This window comes from Leopardus geoffroyi, chromosome E2 (genome assembly GCF_018350155.1).
Source record: "Leopardus geoffroyi isolate Oge1 chromosome E2, O.geoffroyi_Oge1_pat1.0, whole genome shotgun sequence".
NCBI lineage: Eukaryota > Metazoa > Chordata > Mammalia > Carnivora > Felidae > Leopardus > Leopardus geoffroyi.
In genome coordinates this window covers 14,037,040-14,057,577 of record NC_059335.1, presented here as the reverse complement: position 1 = coordinate 14,057,577, position 20,538 = coordinate 14,037,040, and the positions used below count along the sequence as shown (strand labels likewise).

Below are 20,538 nucleotides of genomic sequence, written 5' to 3'. Positions count from 1 at the left end.
CCTGGGCGCGGTTCTGGCCGCCACTGCACCCCAGCTCCCACTCAATCCTGTGGGTTTGGCAAAGCAGCTGGCAGGGGCATTACGGCCCATTAGCAAAGGCGAGGTTGCTGGGAGCCGAGGGGAGGGAGCGAGGGGCCTGGGAGGTGGCCGGGGCGGGGGGGGGGGGGGGGGGGGGGACGGGGACGGGGAGGGCTGGCCTTCTCAGCTGCCATGGCCTTTTCGAGCAGGTGGTCAGCACGTGCGGGAGGGGGGGGGCGGGCAAGTGGGAGGGAATGGGTAGAAGGAGGTTCCCGGCAACAGATGGCCCAGGCAGGGCTGGGGCTTTCAGACCAGAGGATGGGAGGGGGTTGGCCATCTGCACCTGGAGGCTGGCTGAGAGCTCCTCCCCACCCCCACCGCCACCCAGCGCAGAGAAAAGAGCCCGGAAGGGGAGAGCCACTTTTATTCTGACTGAAGTTTCAAACACCCTCCCTTACCCCCTCCCCAACACACAGAAAGGATGGAGCCCGGGAGAACGCAGCTGGTGGAGGGGTGAGGGCAGCAAAGGTGAGGGCTGCCTCCACCAGCCACCGCTCCTCCCCTTCCACTGGCCAGATCCGTGAGAGACCTGACCCAGAGGTGTGGGGCTCCCCATCTAGATGAGTCTGGATCTGCATGACTGGGTGCAGAGGGCCTAAGGCTCTTAAACGTTGGCAAAAATAAATTAATCCCTGGCGTAGAGTTCCTGGGTGCCCACACGGGAGTGGGAAGATCGGGATATGGGGGTGTGAAGTTGGGAGTTCCCTAGCTGGAGGTTTCCCCAGCCCCGAGGAAGGGAGCTAGGCAAGAACCGGGAAATCAGACCAGGTGGTCCCCAGGCCTGCAGGGGAATGGAAAGCAGGCATCACAGCAGTGGATGGCCTGCTTTGGGGCCAGAATCACAGGATGGAGGCCATCTAAAGGGTCTGACCCCAAGTCCCTTCTGGTCAGGAGGCTGCAGGCAGAGGCTAGGCCTGGCGACTGGCCCAATAGCGGTGGTAGGTGTCCTGGAAGAGGTCCCGGCAGGCAATGTGGGCGCGGAGGCGGGCGCAGGCCAGGAAGGCCCCTGCCAGCTTGCGGTGCAGGGCATAGGTCTCCTCCGGCGGTGGGCGCAGCCGGTGCTGCAGCAGCACAGGGATGAGGCCCTGCACTCGGCGGGCAGTGTCACCTGCCCCAAAGTCGTAGGGGCCCTGGGTGGCGAAGGGCTCCCCCAGGATCATCACTGCCTCCACGTGGGCATCCGAGAAAGCCTATGGACGGGGAGAGCAAGAGACCCGCAGTGTGGCATACAGCCCCCCACTTAACCCATCTCCCTCATAGTCTCAAGTATAAACACAAGCCCCCTACTCCCTGAGGAGTGTTAAGTATCTGCCACTCCTTCCAGAACCTCTAGGCCTCCCCCAAATGGCTCTCTACTTCCTCTCAGAGCCTCCAATAGAAAAGTAGCCCTCAGTCCCTAGAACAGAGAAACAGCCTCCATTTCCCCACCCCCAGTACCCACTAGCAGTCCCCCACTCCCTCCTTCTAGAATAGATAAATGGGGCCCATTTCCCCAGGGTTTCTGTGTAGCCAAGTAGCCCTCATTCCCCCACTCCTCCTCAGAGCCCCCCAGTACAGATAAGCAGCTCCCTACCCACCCCCGCCCCCCAAGTGTTTCCCAACCTTGGTTTCAAAGCCTGTGAGGAATTTGAGGTCCCGGGATTTCTGCAGGACCCGGTCTCTGTCTCCATTGGCTGCTGCCATCACCACCTGGGAAATGGGTGTTCATCAGAAAGTCAAAGGCCAAGGGAGTGGAGTTCAAGGAGGGCTCTTGAAAACTGGAGATGAACCAGCTAGAAGCCTGGCCCTCCCTGTACCCACCTGCATTCTTGTCTACTTAAGCCCTCTCCCCTAGAAACTGCTCCCTCCTCACCTTGCCCCTATCTATATCTCCCTCAAGACTGTTCCAGAACCTGGGGGTGGGGGTGGTCAGGAGTTCTACCCACCTGGCCTGGAACACAGTGCCTGCCTGGAAATTACCACAGTGAAACAGCCAGAGGGAAGTAAATGTCAAGTCTATTTGTGGGTCCACACACTCAACTGGACAAGGATGTGACCATGACCCAGACCTGCATGTGAGGTTGCCATGGGGCCATCTCTGTCATTGCCTGGTTGTCTGTCTCCTACAGGGGCTTGGAGCCCCAAGAGAACAGGGATCCCGGTTGTGCTTAGTCCCATGTGGCACAAGGTCTGGCATTCAGGAGGTCCTTGGTGAACCTTTGTTTGGCAAATTAGTGTGCGGAGCTAGGCACCTTGCCAGACGTGAGTGCACGTGGGGAGAGCAGGAGTTGAGGGCGCGGACAGACAGAATCCAGAGCCAGCCTGCTTGGGCTCCATCCCAGCTACTTGCTGGCTGAGAGACTCTGGGCAAGTCGCTTTGCTCTGGGGCCTCCACTTTCTCATCTGTGAAGTGGGGATGATGAAAGTGTCTTCCTCATGGGTGGCTGCAGGGACAAAGGAGGTGGGATCTGTGGGGTGCTTAGCACTGAGCCTGCCTGTAGAAAGAGCCATAACCATGATGAGCTACCATTATTAAGAGGTGCATGTGAAGGTCCCTACTTCACAGAAAAGGACAAAGGCTGACTGGGGAAATAGCAAGGCGAGGAGTGGAAATCTGAACCACTTTCTTGGGAGGAAGGGGAATACGGAATTAAATGTGGCAGTTCTAGTCTGTCTCAGTCCCCCCTGCCCGAGCCTGTCTGGCCATCTGTCAGGCCTGTGGTCCTCAGGGACTGGTGTGACAGGGCTTTTTTAAACTGGAAAAGGCTGGAGAGACTGGAGGAGAGCCTTGCCAATAGCCCTGGGGGAGAACGGGGGGACACACAAGATGTCCCAACTACACAGAGAGAGGCCTCAGCTTTGTGCCTCCAGTGGCCTTGAGAGAGGGCCCAAGGGGCCTGTGTGTATGTGTGTGTGTGGGGGGGATTACCAGCCCCTCCTTCCTGTCCTTATGTCACCAGTGGCCCCATCATCCTCTAGTCCCCAAGCCAGAGCCCTGGGTCTTGTCCTTTCTTCCCTGTCCTGGGCTCCCAGCCCCCAGTCTCCCAGGCTACCTGCTATTCTGAGGGAGTTTTCTAATTCTCTGTGCTTCCCTGCTCAAATCCCTTCCATGGGTCCCCATGGTACCTGGATTAAAGTTCAAACTGCAAAGCATGGCTTTTCAGACCCAGAGTGATTTGGCCTCAGAGCTGGCTCCTACTCTGTCCTAACCTGCTGGCCCAGTCAGAAATGAACTTCCTTTTGGTCCTCTAGGACTTCCTATTGAAAGTGTGGTCCTGTACACTTTGACATCACCTGAGAGTGTAAGCTTTGACATCACCTGAGAGTGTATTAGAAATGCAGCATCTTATGTCTGACTCCAGACCACAATTTGCATTTAATAGGATCATACTGGTCGTGGGGGCTGTGGGGTTCTCATATACACTAAAGTTTGAGAAGCGCTGCTCTAACGGGAATATTCCTTCTCCCCTCTTGGCCTTTTTATGTTATCGGTCTGGAATACCCTCTGTGCCTCTTCCTGACTGGTCTCCTCATCCTTCAGGTTTCTTCTCTGAGGCCTCCTCCTCCAGGAAGCTCTCCCTGACCCCCTAGGCTGGCCCAGCCTCCCCCTCTGGGGTCCTACAGTCTCCTGTGCTTCCCCATTCCAGCCCTGACCACTCTGGGTCCTTACTGTCTGTTCCCCTCCTGGTCTGTGAGCTCTGTGAAGGTGGACAGTAGGTTGGATTGGTTGCTGTTGTCCCTGGGCCCAGAAGAGGGCTGGGCACAGGGGGAACTGTCAGAGAATATTTGGATTGATGAGTAAATGAATAGAAGACCCAGGTCAAATGGCTAATCTCAACAAATAAATGAGATGCCTTGGAGGCAATGAGACGCCACCAGTAAGTGGGTGGGAAGGACGGGCAGCAGAAGTGAGGAAACGCTTCCTGAGGAGAGCTGTGCCCCCCCACCCCGCCACGAGCAGCCTGCCAGGGAGGTATCTGAGTGTAAGGCTGAACACTAAGGCCTGCGACAGCCTGGGGTGTGGGGAGGTGGCAGGATGGTCACTGTGGGCCTCTTAGAAAGGGGCTGGTCAGGGTTTGGGAGCCCGGGCTCTGGACCTAGGCTCCCTGAGTCTGGATCCCTAACTTCTTTGAGCTCCAGTAACTTCCTCTGTAAAGTGAGACTAAAAATGGTCCTGCCCCCACACACTATGGTTTAGATCAGGTGTCACATGTATAGCACCTAAAGCAGTGCCTGACATCATATTAAGGGCTTGGTATTTGTTAACTGTTACTATTACTTTTGATTTCTTAATTCCAGACATGATACTGCTCCTTCTCCCCCTCACCTCAGTAGTGGGCTTAAGGCTTGGCCCTTCAAAGACCCCAGAGTTGGGGGGACTCACCTCGATGTAATGGTCTGTGAATTCAGTCCCAAATTCCCGGCTTGCACCAAAGTCCAGCAGGGTCACCTGGGAATGGGAGATGGTAAAAGGGATGCTGGGAGTCCACCCCCCACCCCCACTGTCCATGGTGGGGGGTGGGGCACCTGGGTCCATTCCCACACCCTGCCTCTCCTCTCAAGAGTCCCGGTCTGGCTGCCTCCCTGGGTTCCTGGCTTTGGGCCCACCCTTCCCATCCACCCCTGCATAAAACCTGAAGGGACATGGCTTTTATATTTCTGGTCCTACTTATTTTTATAATAACAGGTTTTAGGCATAGAAAGAAATCTAAAGAATAAAATACGTAGAAAAGTGAAATGAACACCCACAAATCCCACCACCCGGTTTAAAATATTACATACCTCCCACGGCCCCCAGCCTGTCCTGTCCCCATCCTCTCCTCCGGGGCCACCACTTTCCTAAAGTTATTATTACTAAATTATTATTTCCTGAAATTCCCATGTGTGAATTTCTATATTCTCTACATATTCGGGCATCTGTGAACAATAAATAGTAATGCTTTGTGTGTTTTAAAACTTCCTTCCTACTGGGGGGCACCTGGGTGGCTCAGTCGGTTAAGCGTCCAGCTCTTGGTTTTGGCTCAGGTTATGATCTCACAGTTTGTGAGTTTGAGACCTGTGTCCAGCTCTGCACTGTCAGTACAGAGCCTGCTTGGGATTCTCTCTCTCCCTCTCTCTCTCTGCCTCTCCCCTTCTGGCTCTTTCTCTCAAAATAAATAAATAAACATTTAAGAAAACTTCATACAAAGGGTATTTATGATAGGTGTCCTGCAGCTTATTCTTTGTGCCCAGCATGGTTTTGCAATGTATCCCCGTTGCTATGTGCAGCTCGAGCTCATTCATTTTTTTTCACTACTGTGTAAGGACTTCATTGTGTGAATATATCACAAGGCGTTTAGCTGGCTGATGGACACCATGGTTACTTCTGGGTTTGGCTATTAAAAACAGTGCCCCGTGGACACATGTGTAAGAGTTTCTTTAGGGCAGCAGGGTTCACACTATTGATCACAACCCACAGTAAGAAATACAGATTATATTGGACACCAGTGCCCATGCACACACAAATATAAGGTCAAACAAAAGCATCCTGAAATACTCTGGATCCCTCCCATCTGTGACACACTGATATTCTCTACTCTACGGCTTTAAAACAAAAAATGCTGTTAGGGGCACCTGGGTGGCTCAGCATCCAATTCTTGATTTCAGCTCAGGTCATGATCTCACAGTTGTAGGATCGAGCCCTATGTTGGGCTCTACACTGGGTGTGGAGCCTGCTTGCAATTTTCTCTTTCCCCCTCTCTCTGTCCCTCCCCCACTTGTTCTCTCTCTCTTCACTCTCTCTCTCTCTCTCTCAAAAAAAAAATAGTAATAATAAAAGATGTTGAGACCCAGTAAACTGATGTCAGGACTCCTATCATACCCCCTTACCTGCAGTTAGAAAAATACTTCCAAGCAGTTTGAGCCTAGGAGGGATACAGGGTATCTGTGCACTTGGGGGGGGAGGAGGTGTCAGGGGACTGAGGCTGGAGACTCAGTGGGGCCACATCACACTCAGCAGAAGGCTCAGACTTGATCTTGAGGCGGCTGGCGAGCTGCAGAAGGGACAGCTTGGCCAGATTTGTTTTTAGAAAGATCCCTTTGGGGACAGAATGGGTACAGACGACTTTGGAAAGCCATCTGGCAGCCAGGCACGCTAAGTCTTTCAGTCCAGACCCTCGGCCACCCTGTGTCCCCTGCTAGGAACACTCTTCGCTGCTCTTCAGGTGGCCCTCCCCTTCTCATCCTTCTGGTGTCGGCCTGAATGGCACTGCCTTTGAGAAGCCTTCCTTGACCTGGCCTACGCCATGCTGAGTCAGCCACTTTCCCTGACTTCCCCCAGCCCCCTGTGCTTCCCCATCACTGCCACTCTGGCACACGTTTCCCCATCGTGGTACTGACTACTCAGTCAATCACTGTCTGGTCACGGGTCCCTCCGCTGTTCTGGGAACTCTGAGAAGGGCAAGGATCAGAGTTGTCTTGGCATCACTGTCAAGAGGCAGTAGACGCTTGGCGCGTTCTAAGTGAATGACAAGCGCGGCAGTGATGATGAACAGCCTTCTGTAAGCGGTGCCACTGGGCAACCACTGCCTCTCGGAGATTCCGTTTCCCAGCAGCCCTTGCACCCAGACAGGCTGTGTGACCAGTTCTTATCAATGGAATGGTATAGGGAATGATGGGCCACGTCTGGCCAAAGCAGTTAGGCAGGGCGCTACCCTCTTAACTTCTCTTTCCCCTTTCACTGGAAGGAGAGCATGGCAAGGCCTAAGGGCATGGCACAATCACAGAAGGGAAGGTGCCTGGGTCCCTGAACCACCGTGCGGAGGACGGCCACTCCAGCCTGTTATGTGGGTAATAACTACTATTGTGTTGAGCTACTGAAATGATCGGGAACTGTGTGTTACAGCAGCACATGGACCCTGATACACATCCTAGGGAACCAACCTGGTGGCTGGAGACATCGTATAGGAAGTTGGCCCAGTTGGGGTCCGTCTGCATGAATCGGAATTCAAACAGCTCCCGCAGACACAGCCTCAGAAGCTGGAAGCAGATCTGCAGTGGGGAGGAGTAACAGACATCACAGAGTCGGCCCCTGTAAAGCTCTTTCTGACCGGAGAGGGAGGACTACGTGTCTAGCCAGCCCTGCCAGCACTGACCTGGGGCAGTGCCCTCCCTACTGTCCCCTCAAGACCACGTACCTGGTTCCGGATGTCCTGGCTTAAGCCCTGGCACTGGTCCAGGGGGACCCCTCCAGCCAGTTCCATGCCCAGCACCCGCGTTGTGCACAGCTCCTCGATCACAGCTGGCACTCGGAAGAAAGGGTCACCTGCCAACAACCGCCTGGGACAGAAGGGAAGGGAAGGGATGGGACTTCATCCTTCGGGCCCCTGGGGCCCAGCTTGAGGCCTCCTCCTCTTCCTCCGAGAGGTGCTCCATGAACAGCTTATGTCTTGCCTTCCCTCCTGCCCTCCTCTTGCCTGTCTGTCCTGAGTGATGGCCAAGGTGACGTTCACTCAGATATTTCATTCGTTCACTCAGTCACCAAATATCTCCATAGTGCCTACTCTGTGTCTACCCCTAAGCTGGATGCTGCTGGAGCCCCAGTTACTCCTTCCCTACCGAAAACACCTCTATGACTTCTGGTTGCCCCAGGATGAGTTCAAGGCACTAAGCTTGATGAGCAGTAGTTCTTCATCAATTGATTAATTAATCCATCCAAAAAGAAGTCGTTGATACGCAAATCTCCAAGTCCATAGTGATACTCATCGGCAAGTCCTTGGGGTCATTACTCTGAGCGCTGGTTAATACTCTGACTCCTTCTTGGTATCTGTCCCTGTGCTGGACGAGGCTGAGTGCCAGGGGGGTGGATGAGCTCTGGGCCTGCCCCTTGGACACCAGAGACTCTAACAAATACACAAACAGGCCGATAATCGACTGAGGTAAGTGTGTCAACATAAGATTTGGGAGGCAAAGATTATGAGCAAGACTCGTGGTTGGGACCAGTGGGAGGGCTGGGCAGGGGGTGGTGCAGGGGGGCAAGGAGGTCATGAAGGCCAGGGGAACGATGTGGGTTTTATTCTAAGGGTACTGAGAAGGGGGCTTCCAGATCTCACAGACGAGTGCTCTCGCCCAGCCCACTTCATCCTGTCCTCTTCAAGGCCCCGCTTTGACGCTCGTATTTTTGTCCCTGTTATAAAATATCCGGTATTTGAGCCACTCCTGCTGGGCTGATTAAAGCACAATCCCCTTTTTCCTTCACTCCCCTATGAGGAGGATGCTGTCCCAAGCATGCAGATTTCAGCCACCCAGGCTGCTAAGGGCTGACCTGGGACTGAATCCCACATCCGAGTCCAGGGCCCATGCCCCTAGTCACTGTCTTCTACTGCCCCTTCTCTTGCTCCGTATCTACAGACCTTGGCTCAATAAACCCGTGGGCCATGTTGTGGAGGGTCTCACCGAATGTATTTTAACTGCTGCACATCACGATGCTTCTAAGATACCACCACATGGATCCCCGTAGCTGGTTCATTGATTTTCGCTGCTGTGTGATATTCCGCTGATGGATTATGCCTTCATTTATTTATCTACCCTGCTAGATGAACTTGGTAGATTTGGGTTGTGTCCACTTTGGGGCTATTGCTGCTCTGAGCATTCTGGAAAAGGCTGATGGTATACACAAGCCCAAGGGGCCCTGGAGCATTTATTTAGCAAGGAGGGCAATTATGGGGTTGTATGGGAATATTGAGCCTTGATGATGCCAAACTGAAGGCTTATCTCAATTTCTCTCCCTGCCCACGGTATGTAAGGGTTGGCCTGGAGCCCTGTCCTCTCTCACCAGCATCACTGTCAGACTGCGTATTCTTTGTCCAGTGGAATGACGGTATCTCGCGGCATGACTAAGTGCCTGTCGACAAGTCCTTCTTCCTCCTGACTCCATGTGGTTATGTGTCCCATTCGACAGATGAGAAAAGCGACAGAGAGAGGAAGTGGCGTGCCCAAGCTCCCAGAGGACCCGGGGGTAAATCAAGGCAGGGGTGAGGGAGAGATGGATGAGCAAGTGAAGAGAATAAAGAGTTTGCAGGTCCCACCCCAGGGTTCCAGCTGCCAGCAGCTGGGGGTGGGGATATCCATTTCCCTCTCCTCCTGGGAGGGAAGCAAGGGGTCCCGGGGCTGGGGGGGGGGGGCGGGGTGGGGGGCGGCGGGGACGCAGGGGGCTCAGCTCACCTGAAGTTCTGGGCACAAGCTGCCTCACGGCGGTAGTCACACTCCCAGGCCAGCTCCTGCTGCAAGGCCTGCAGGCTTTGCTCAGCAAACAGGCCTGAGGGGGCAGCCGTGTCAGCCAGGGCAGGCCACGGCCTGCCCTGCCATGACAGCCACCCCCAGGCTTCCACTCAGGGACGTTTTCTCTCGCTGTCCGTTTGTCTCTTGAAGCCCCTCATACCTTCTGCTCTGTGCCTTTTACCACGTCATCTGTCCACACACCTGCCATCCGGCCCTCACACGGGCCTCTTCTGAAGTCTCTCCTGGGGCCTCTCCCACAGGCTTGTGTACCAGTCCCCAGGCATCTCTTCTATGGTCACACACACCACCTACTCCCTCTTTTTCATAGCCTCTCACACCGTTCTCACGGCCTCGAAATCTTGTGTCCAGGACTCTCTCTCTCTCTCTCTCTCACACACACACACACACACACACACACACACGCACGCACGCGCATGCAAGAGGTCCTGCTTACACTCCCTTCCTGCTTCTGTGGCTCTTTTCCAGACCTCCAGTCCCTCTCTGGGCACCCTGTGTGTCTGTTTCTGACTTTCAGCATAGGCTTCTGTCTCTGGTTGTGTCAGAGTCTCTAAGTTCGTCTTTTTCTCACACACTCAGGTTCTCTGGGCTCTCCCTGCCTTGGCGTCCCTTCGGTCTCAAACGCGTGGACTTACACATTCGCCCACACGCACACCCTGCCCCGAGCCCCACTCTCTCCCTTCAGGGTGTCCCCGCCGCAGCCAGGGCTGGAGTGCCACCTCACCCTCAGGCAGGGCCACACTCATCTTCAGCACTGCCAGCAGGTTCTGGATATCACTCTGGATGCTCTGGGCAACGCCTGGGTACTGCGAGCAGGAGCAGGGAGGGACGGAGAGCGGGAGTCACTCCTCTGGGACAGCGGGGTGCCCACCCCTGCCCTGCCTGTCTCCTCACCTGGATCTTCACGGCCACCTCTGTCCCATCCCTCAGCATGCCCTGGTGCACCTGCCCGATAGAGGCAGCAGCAAAGGGCACCTCCTCCAAAGAGGCCACCTTGGCCTGCCAGTCCCTGCCCAGCTCCTCTTCGAGAACTCTCTGGGGACAGTGGCCAAAAGAAACAACCATCATCACTGTTGTGGGCAATGGAGTTCACTCTGTGCTGAGCGCTTTATGTGTTAACAATCCCGTTCACCCCATGCTGGACTCTAGGCTAAGCTCCTGGCTACTACCCGACTTTACAGATGAGGAAACCGAGGCTAAGTCTTTTGGCAAAGGTGACAAGCCAGGTGCTGGCAGACCGAGAGACCCGGCCTGAACCTGTACTCCTGAGGCCATGTGGGCTATTGTGGGGATTGCTATTATGTAAAGTCAAGACTGATAATAATCCTTCATTATACTCCCATATTGTATCATCAACTCAAGGTTAATGTGATAAAGAAGAAGGGGCGCCTGGATGGCTCAGTCGGTTGAGTGTTGGACTTTGGCTCAGGTCATGATCTCATGGCTTGTGAGTTCGAGCCCCATGTTGGGCTGTGTGCCGACAGCTCAGAGCCTGGAGCCTGCTTCAGATTCTGTGTCTTCCTCTCTCTCTGCCCTTCCCCTGCTCGCACTCTGTCTCTCTCAAAGATAAAAGAAAAACATAATGTGACAAAGAACTAAGGGGCACCTGGGTGGCTCAGACGGTTAAGCATCTGACTCTTGGTTTCGGCTCAGATCAGGATCTCACGGTTTGTGAGTTTGAGCCCTGCATAGGAGGCTGTCAGTGCGGAGCCTGCTTGGGATCCTCTTTCTCTCTCTCTACCCCTCCCCAGCTTGTGCTCTCTTCTCTCTCTCTCTCTCTCCCTCTCAAAAATAAATAAATAGGGGCGCCTGGGTGGCTCAGTCGGTAAGCGGCCAACTTCGGCTCAGGTCGTGATCCTGCAATTCATGGGTTCGAGCTCTACATCAGGCTCTGTGCTGACAGCTCGATTCTGTGTCTCCCTCTCTCTGCCCCTCTCCCACTCATGCTCTGTCTCTCTCTCAAAAATAAATAAAACCTTAAAGGGGCACCTGGGTGGCTTAGTTGGCTGAGCATCCTACTTCGGATCTTGCAGTTCATGAGTTCGAGCCCTGTGTCAGGCTCTACGGACAGCTCCGAGCCTGGAGCCTGCTTTGGATTCTGTGTCTCCCTCTCTCTCTGCCCTTCCCCTACTCATGCTCTGTCTCTCTCTCTCTCTCAACAATAAACATTAAAAAAAATTTTTTAATTAAAAAAATGAAAATAATAATAAATAAACTTAAAGAAAAAAAAAGAGCTAAAATTTACAGAGGGCTTCCTGTGAGCCGGGTCCTATCCAGAGTGGCTCGGAGAGGGGCAGTAATACCCAGGGTCACGTGGTGAGTGAGCAGAACAGAGATCAGAAGGAAGGGAGACAGCTGGACCCAGATTCCACACCCTTAGCCAGTTTTTAGAAGAACAGCTCGTGTCTTGGGCACTTACTCAGTGCCAGGCACTGTGCCAACCTATTTACAGACATGATCTCCTTTAATTAAAAAACCCGTACTAATAACAGTTAGAACTGGCATGTCACTTACCGTGTGCCAGGGGCCCTTTCTAAGTGCTTTACCTATACTGATTTATGTAACCCTATGATGTGGGTGTTGCCATCACCACCGCTATTTCACAGATGAGGTAACTGAGGCACAGAGAGGTCAGGCCACATGTCTGAGATCACACAGGCGGCACATGGCAGAGCCAGGATTTGAACTCACAAAGTCTGGCCCCCAACCACGGCACATCCCTGCCTCTTTAGGAGCCGTGACAGAGCCCTGAGCCTGCCAGGGACTGGACCAAGCGCCCTGCACCACTCTCTCATTTAGTCACCTCAGCGATCCTCTGAGACGTGTTTTAGTGGTCCCCATTTTACAGACAGAGAAACTGAGGCTCAGAGTCAGTCAGGGAGTAGCGCCATGAAGCCAGGAGGGTCAGGCGGGTGGAGCATGCCTCCCTCACCAGCCCTCCCCGACCGGGCACTCACCAGCATCTGCCAGCGGGGCATGAAGTCGGCGCTCTGGCGGACCCGCTCGAAGATGCGCTGAAGCTGGGGGCTGATGAAGCTGTTGTCTTGGGAGACAGGGGGGACAAGGGGAAGCGGTGAGGGAGGAGGCGAGGGAGGGGCCCCCGTGGGAGTAGCTGAAGTTGGTGCTTGTTGGTGTGTGGGGGTGGGGGAGACATGAGGTCAAGGGTCAGGAGTTGAGGCTCACGCTGTACCCTGGATGCTGAGCATTTGGCCAACCTTGAGGGCGGCCCCCCGAACGGTACACAAGGTCTGCACGATCCGCTCGGCATTGGCCTCTGACAGGAAGGGACTGGAGCCTGGCCGGGTGCCGCTCTCTGTGGGGCAGAGAATAATCATTTGTGTCACAAGCACAAAAATAATCATGGTAGCACTACCGCATAATCCCCAGAATGGCTAAAATGAAAAAGGCAATGCCAAGTGCTGACAGGGACGAGGAGCGGCCTAAACACCCACACTGCTGATGAGTGTCGTGGCACGGGCCCTCTGGGAAGTTTCCAGTAGAGCATACACCTATACCTGGTGTAACTTCTCTCCTGGGTATGTACCCAAGACGAATGCATGTGTGCATCCAGAGAGTCCTAGAAGGTTCCCAAAGAGCACTCCTCAGAACAGTCCCCCACCGGAAACAACACAAGCGACAGTCCATTGCATGAGCAAAGGCATGTTGGAAACAGTCACAAAGTGACTCCTACAGCATTGAATGAACAGCCTGCGTCAACTCACAGTGACACAGAGGCATCCCTCCAACAGAACGTTGAGCCAAAGCGGCCAGACACATGTGAGAATACGTTGTCCGATTCCGTTGGTCTAAAGAGCAAAAACAGTCAAAACTAATCTTGGGGGTCAGAAGCCAAGAGGGTGGTTTCCCCTGGAAGGAGAAGTGGCCAAGAGCGGGCAGATAGGAGCTTCCAGAGAATGAGAGGAAGTGATTCTCAAAGTGTGGTTCTAGGAACCCTGAGGGCCCCTGAGACGCTTCAAGGAGGCTCTGTGAGATCAAAACTACTTTCATAATAATATTAATGTTATTTGCCCCTTTTTATTCTCATTCTCCCATAAATGTTCGGTGGAGTTTTCCAGAACCTCCATGACCTGTGATGATGCCATTTTTTTTTGTAATTTTTTTTTTTAACATTTATTTATTTTTGAGACAGAGAGAGAGAGACAGCATGAACAGGGGAGGGTCAGAGAGAGAGGGAGACACAGAATCTGAAACAGGCTCCAGGCTCTGAGCTGTCAGCACAGAGCCCGATGCAGGGCTCGAACTCACGGGCTGTGAGATCATGACCTGAGCTGGATCATGACTGAGCCACCCAGGCGCGCCGATGCCATTTTTTTTTTTTTTAAGAGAGAGAGAGAGCACAAGCAGGAGAGAGGGGCAGAGGGAGAGAGAGAGAGAGAGAGAGAGAGAGAGAGAGAGAGAGAGAGAGAATCTCAAGGAGGCTCCACACTATGTGTGGACGCGTGTGGAGCCTGACGCGGGGCTCAATCTCACGACTGTGAGATCATGACCTGAGCTGAAATCAAGAGTTGGACGCTTAATTTACTGAGCCACCCAGGAGCACCGATGCCATTGTTCTGACAGCTGATGGAATGTGTGTGTGTATTCTTGTGTTTTAAAATGTTCTGTTTTAATCTCTAATGCAGTAAATACCCATAAACACAACGCAAAAATATAATCCATAAAAGGGTCTTTGGGGTCCTCATTCTATTTTTTAACAGATTGAGATATAATTCACCAACCGTGCAATTCACCTCTTTAAGGTATGCAGTTCAATGGCTTCTAGTATATTCAGGGCTGTACAACTATTACCACAAGCAATTTTGGAACATTTTCACACTCCAAAGAGAAACCCCATACCTATTAGCAGTCACCCCTCCCCCCCCACATTTCTCCCAACTGCCTCCCTCTGAGCCCCTGGAAACCATCAATTTGCTGTCTCTGTGGATTTACTTATTCTGTACATTTCATATGGATGGACTCACACAATATGTGATCTGTTGTGTCTGGCTTGTTTCACTTAAGATAGTTTTAAGATTCATTCACATCGTAGCATGGATCAGTACTTCATTCCTTTTTACAGTCGAATCATATCCCATTGTATGAATATAACACATTTTGTTTATCTATTCCTAAATTGTAAGGGTGTGCAGACTCCTGAGACCAAAAAGTTTGAGAACTGCTGCCTTAGGGTTTCTTGCTCTGCGGAAGCAGATGTATCCACTTTGTGAAAATGAACCAAGCTTCGCGCTTAGGATACGTGCACAGCTCCACATATAAATCATACGATTACTCAATAAAGCATTTATTTATTCATTTTTTAAAATTAATGTTTATTTATTTTGAAGGAGAGAGAGACAGACCGTGAGCAGGGGAGGGGCAGAGAGACAGGGAGACACAGAATCCGAAGCAGGCTCCGGGCTCTGAGCTGTCAGCACAAAGCCCGAGGCAGGGCTCGAACTTCAGCTTAAGCTGAAGCCAGACGCTCAACCAACTGAGCCACCCAGGCACCCCAATAAAGCATATATTAAGCTTTTATTTATTTGATAAAAAATGTACTGAGCTCTTTCCCTAGCTAGGGCTTGCCCTGTGCCAGGCAGAATTCCAAGTGTGTCTGTGGCTTCTCTGGCTCAGTCCCCACAATCAGCCCAGGAAGTAAGAACTACCAATGCCTTGGGGCGCCTGGGTGGCTCAGTCAGTTAAGCGCCCAACCTCAGCTCAGGTCATGATCTTATGGTTCATGGGTTCAAGCCCTGCATCAGGCTCTGTGCTGACAGCTTAGAGCCTGGAGCCTGCTTTGGATTCTCTGTCTCCCTCTCTCTCTCTCTGCCCCTTCCCCACTCTCGCATGCTCTCTCTCTTTCTCTCCCCCCGCCCCGCCCCTCTCTCTCACAAATGAAAAATAAACATTAAGGAAAAAAAAAAAAAAACAGACAACTACCAATGCCTTAATTTTCAAGGTGAGGAAGCAAGACATTCAGAGAGGTACAGCGCCTGGCCCTGGGTCACACAGCACAGAAGTGGCAGAATAGCGTGTAGACTCAGTATGGCCTTACCTAAAGCCTAACCCTCCACTTATACACGACTTTCTATTTTGAAAAACTCCAAGCGAACAGAAAAGTTGCACACACAGTATAATGGACACCTGCACACCCAATTCAAACTTTTCACGTTCTGCCTCCCTGCATAATTTATCTGTGTGTGTGTGTGTGTGTGTGTGTGTGTGCCCAAACACTCAGTTTTGCAGACCATTTACACGTAGCTGCACTCAACCTGTGCTAAAAGTAAGGATATTCCCCTACACAATCGCAGTGCCATAATCACGCCTAAGAAAATGAACACTAATTCTCTAATATCTCTAATACCCCTATTCAGATTTTCCCATTTGTCCCCAGAAGTCTTCGATAGTAACTTTTCTCAAACTGACATGCAATTATGGGTCACACATTTCATTTGTCAGTTCTTGTGGCCTTAGTCCCTTTTTAATCCAGAATATCTACCCCCATTTTTGTTTCCAGACATTGATTTGTTGGTGGAATCTTAGCCACCAGTGCTAATTTCAACACCTCTCTTTCTATCTCTGTTGACCACAGGCCCCCTGACACTCCTATTTTTCTCACATGATATACTTCTCCCCATCATGACCCTGAAAGCGTCTTCGCAATGACCCGAAGAGGTGGGTACATCATCATCATTGACATCATCCATTGTCCAGAGGAGGAAACTGGGGCTCAGAGAGGTGAAGCCACTTGTGCCAGGTCACACAGCAAGGTCAAGGTCTGAACCAGGCAGTTGGCTCACTCACCTGATGGTAGATGTCCTCCTGGCAGGGACTTCTTGGCCACCTCAGCCAGCACTCCCAATCCCAGGCCGACAGCCAGTCCTGGGGAGTAAGAGAGAAGGTTGGGTACCTGCTTGCCCCGGGCTTCTCCGCCGACCCCCTGTCTGTGCTCAGCCTCTCCCTAAGCAAGCTGTCTCCCAGCTTTCTGTTGGCAACTCTTTGTCCGTCTTTGTCCCCAACTCAGTCTCTTACCCACTCTCTCCCTGCCTGGGGTTCCCTTCAAGGTACAGCTGCCTCTTTCCCTACCCCTCTCTCCAAGTCTATCTACGGGGTCAGCAGTTCTCACCCCTGGCTGCACATCTCAGTCACGTGAGGAGCTTTGGCAAATACAATGCCCATTATCATGGCCTGAGATGATCCTTGGAATTCATGTATGTGTGTGTGTGTGTGTGTGTGTGTGTGTGTGTGTGTGTATACACACACATATATAGTTTAAAAATGCTTTATTTATTTTTGAGAGAGGCAGAGACACAGAGTGCAGGTGGAGGAGGGGCAAAAAGAGGGAGACAGAGAATCCAAAGCAGCTCAGAGCCTGACGCGGGGCTCAAACTCACAAACCATGCGATCGTGACCTGAGCTGAACACCTGAGCTGACACCTAACTGACTGAGCCACCCAGGTGCCCTCATATATATTTTTTAAGCATCCTGGATGATTCTAGTGTGCAGCCAAGAGTAAGAAGGCCCCCAAACGATCCCCCTGAGTCTCTCTGTCTTCCTATGACTCCCGTTTCTCTGTCCACACTTCATCTTCTTCGTGCCTCTCCTTGTCTAAGTTGGTTTTTCTCCATCTCTCCCCCTCCACATGTACCTCCACATGGTACATTTGTTTTGGCCTCTTTCTCTCTGTCCCTTCTTTTGATGTTATCTCTCAGCCTTTGATTTCCTCTGCCTCCTCTGTCTCCTTGTCCCTAAAGGCATCTTGAGTTTATCTGCCTCCTGCACTATCCCCATTTCTGTAAATAATTGAACTGGCATTTCCTGAGCACTTGCTACCTGCCAGGAACCATTCCTAGCACCTTATATGCATTGCCTCATCTTGTCCTCACACCTGCGTGAGAGAAGTTTCACAGAAAAACTTCCATTTTACAGAAAAGGAAATCGAGTCTCAGAGAAGTGAAGTAACCCGTCCAGAGTCACAAAGCGAGGATGTAGCAGAATCAACCCCTTGAACCTTTGAGCCTGGAATCAAAGCTCTAACCAGTGCATTTGACTCCCTCTTTAGACTGTGAATCAGTATCTTTAAAACTTGAACCATCATCCATACTAAAGAAGACACCTGCATTATAACAGTAGGTATGTATACATACATACATATATATGGTATGTATATAAATATATGATACATATATAATATAAATGTATGTTATATATACAATACATGTAATGTTTCATGAAACGAAAATTTCCTTTACATGTGCACCCACATATTCCATTCTATTCTTTTGGATGCTGGCTGAAATCCATTGAATTATTTCATGCAGATCGTGACCTGAAGTTTGAACAATCCTGCTGTATAACATAGGGTCAAGTCACTTCTCTTCCCTTCGCCTCCATTTCCTCATCTACAGAATGGAAACTAACACTCATCACTTCTGTGCAGACATCGAGCGCACATGGGGCCTTGCACATTCAAGCTCTCAATAAATGTTACCTTCCTTTCTATTTCTCTTAGTTTTGCAAGCGTTTGCCTTCCTTCTCTTTCCATCTCTTACTCCTCTTCCTGTCTCTGATTCACCCTCTCCCTCACTTCATTCTATAAATGTGGCCTCCTCTGTTCTAGGTCACAATTTCCCACAGTCACACCTACCCCCAAAGTTGGCCAAGCGGCTGATGCGGGAAGCGGGCACCTTGCGTTCTCGAGAGCGGTCGCTCAGCTGGGAAATGGGGAGAAAGTCTGAGGGTGGGAAGGTGCCCAGGGAGTCCAACCAACCTGCCGCCATACCCTTCCCCAAGCTTGGGAGGCCAGCTGCCTTCAAGGGGTGTTGCTGGGTAGGTGGGAGACAATGATACCTGGGGCCGAGGTGTCTTCCTGATCCGAGTCTCCCGTGCCCTGCGAATGTCCTCCTCACCCAGGCCTCTGCTAGGCCCACCCTTATGGAACATTTGGGTCCAAGAACCCCCACATGGCCCCTGCAAGAAAAGTGGATATTGGTAAGGAGTGGAGGACACGTGATCCTGGCCCTTTTGGACCCCTCCCTGTTATTTTACCCCCTAAGGCCTCCCTCAGCCTCTTCCGCCTAGGAGCACCCCCCCCCCCCGCCCCCAGTCTCTTACCCGCCAGTGGGGCCCAGGCCCCAGGGCCCCACAAGGCAGACCAACAGTCCGGCCCAGTTGTCCACAAGTCCCCCGCAGTAAGCCCCCCACCTCCAGCCACATCGCCTGGGGGAGAACAGGAGGGATTATTCGGGTAGGAGTTGGCACTGCCCTCCTTGCTTTGCCTTGTCTTTGCCAAGCCCTCACATTCCTCTGTGTCCACCCTAATAGTCCCACCCACCAAGGATTTCCTCTCCTGTCAATAATTCCCCGAATTTCTCCTGGTTCCCTCTCTGGTTGCTAGGATCCCATAGCTCTTCCTGCGCACCTCCGAAAACCCACTTTCGCCCTGTCCCACTCCCCGCCGTTGCTAGGGTCCTCCCCGGTTGCTAGACACCCACAGACCCTCCAGGGCTACCTCTCCACTCCTCTGAGCCCCCCTCTTGCTAGGCACCGCCTTCCTCTCTGTTGCTAGGCACTCACAATTCCTGCCCCCCACCCCCGTCCATTACTGGGCACCTCCCCCCGTTGCTAAGCACCCACTGTTCCTTGGATCCGGGTCCACTACGCGCCGGGGCCTCTTGCGCTTCCGGGAATCTCCGCACGCCCGCCCACTCCGGTCAGCTAGCCAATGGTGGAGCAGCAACTCATTGACTGGCACGTAGAACACCCCGCTGTGCGTGAGGGGCGGGGCCTAAGGGTGGGCGTTGGGGCCTGCTGGGGATTGTCGCTGCACCGCAGGAACGCGCACGTGCCATTTCGTGCTCTTCCGCTCACCTGAGTGCTGTGTGTTTGGCAGACCTTTCTCTTCCCTACACCGTCTTTTTTGCAAACATCCTTTACAAACTTCTTATCTCTGCTCTGCACGAACGTCTTGCCAATGTCCCTTCTTATTTTTGCCCCTAGCAGGTTGGATGTCTCCTTTGCACACGTCTTCCCAGCAAACATTTCCCTTGCCCTGGGAGCCCCTCCACTTTGCCTCTGCTTCAAACACCCACAACCTGGCACCCAGCCTCTTCCCTTGCACAGATAAACCCCATGCCTTGCTTGCCAACTGTCTCTCTCTCATACTCTCAACTCTCCTGTGTACATAAACCCCCTCATGCTCAGCCTCTTGCACACTGGGCCCCTGTTCTCTCATACGCCCTGCTCTCTCCACTCCCCGCCCACCTGCGGGATGTTGTGAGTGGGGGCCCTCTGTTTCCTGTAGGCCTGACATTTCCCAGAACACACTCAGCCAAGATTCCCAGTGCTGAGTCAGGAGCCCTGGCATCCCAGAAAACCAGCTTCCAGTCCATCTGGGTGTGTGTTGGGGGGTGGGGATGGGGATACAGGCAGGCTTAAAGCCTGTCCGCCCCCCCCCCCCCCCCAACAGGCTGACTCACCCCTCCTCACAGTCTGGAATAGAAGCAGCTGGCTGGGGCATCTCTCCCACGGCTGGGAGAAGGAGCGATGTGACTCTTCCCTCACAGAACCCTCCCCTCCCACTCTCTAACCCCTCTTGTCGGGAATCAGACCTCCCTGTCTCTGTGCCTGTGCTATGTGAGCCCTCTTTCTGGATTTCATCTTCCCAGCCTATATGATTTGTTAGGGGGATCCTGCTATGATTTTTCACTGGTCTGTGAAGAGATGACTCATTTTAGAGCCCTGGGCCTGTGCCCGATGCCCCACCCCCAGATGACTCATTTTCAAGACAAAACACCCCCATCACCTTCCAGACGTAAGGGTCTGACTCAGGAGCTGGGTGACAGCTCACCCTTGGGGGCAAAAATACATAAAAAGCACCTATGACAATAACTAACCCCACAGGACCGTGGCTGATAGTGTGAAGTCCGGTGCCACATGGTTCACATTTATGGGGTCATATCAAATAGCCTGGCGGTGACCAGCAAAGACTAGCTAGAGGCTGGCCGATTTCTCAGCCTCAGGGTTCCATCTGTAAAATGGGGCCGTAGCATCCTCTCTTGCTCCGTGTTAGTGAGAGAAAGAGATGCAGTGAAATAGCGTCTGTAATGACGTTGGCACAGGACCTGGTACGGAACAAAAGCTCTATACGTGAGAGAAACTTCTTATGGAAAAGTCATTCTTTCCAAAATTTCTATTAAACACTTATC

General features: G+C 52.5%; 1 protein-coding gene and 1 long non-coding RNA gene across 6 annotated transcripts; both read right to left on the bottom strand.

The window, feature by feature from the left end:
- Window positions 1-425: 425 nt before the first annotated feature.
- On the bottom strand, window positions 426-19,053 carry COQ8B (coenzyme Q8B). 5 transcript variants are annotated; one of them, XM_045442289.1, is made up of 15 exons: window positions 18,968-19,052; window positions 18,446-18,550; window positions 18,182-18,301; window positions 17,979-18,045; window positions 16,135-16,212; window positions 12,524-12,646; window positions 12,291-12,376; window positions 10,228-10,368; window positions 10,058-10,139; window positions 9,259-9,352; window positions 7,233-7,374; window positions 6,979-7,086; window positions 4,442-4,507; window positions 1,681-1,767; window positions 426-1,268 (listed from the first exon to the last, which is right to left on the bottom strand). In XM_045442289.1, the coding sequence occupies exons 2-15, from the start codon at window positions 18,545-18,547 to the stop codon at window positions 987-989; spliced, it is 1,578 nt and encodes a 525-aa protein (XP_045298245.1). In that variant the 5' UTR covers window positions 18,548-18,550; window positions 18,968-19,052; the 3' UTR covers window positions 426-986. The 5 variants fall into 5 exon arrangements, 4 of the variants coding, with proteins under 4 accessions (XP_045298245.1, XP_045298246.1, XP_045298247.1 ...); XM_045442290.1 differs by having other exon boundaries at window positions 18,964-19,020; XM_045442291.1 differs by lacking the exon at window positions 18,968-19,052 and adding an exon at window positions 18,830-18,940.
- On the bottom strand, window positions 14,894-16,128 carry LOC123578929. Its single transcript, XR_006702570.1, has 3 exons — window positions 15,896-16,128; window positions 15,411-15,414; window positions 14,894-14,905 (listed from the first exon to the last, which is right to left on the bottom strand). It is a non-coding gene; the product is annotated as an uncharacterized LOC123578929 (long non-coding RNA).
- Window positions 19,054-20,538: the final 1,485 nt, after the last annotated feature.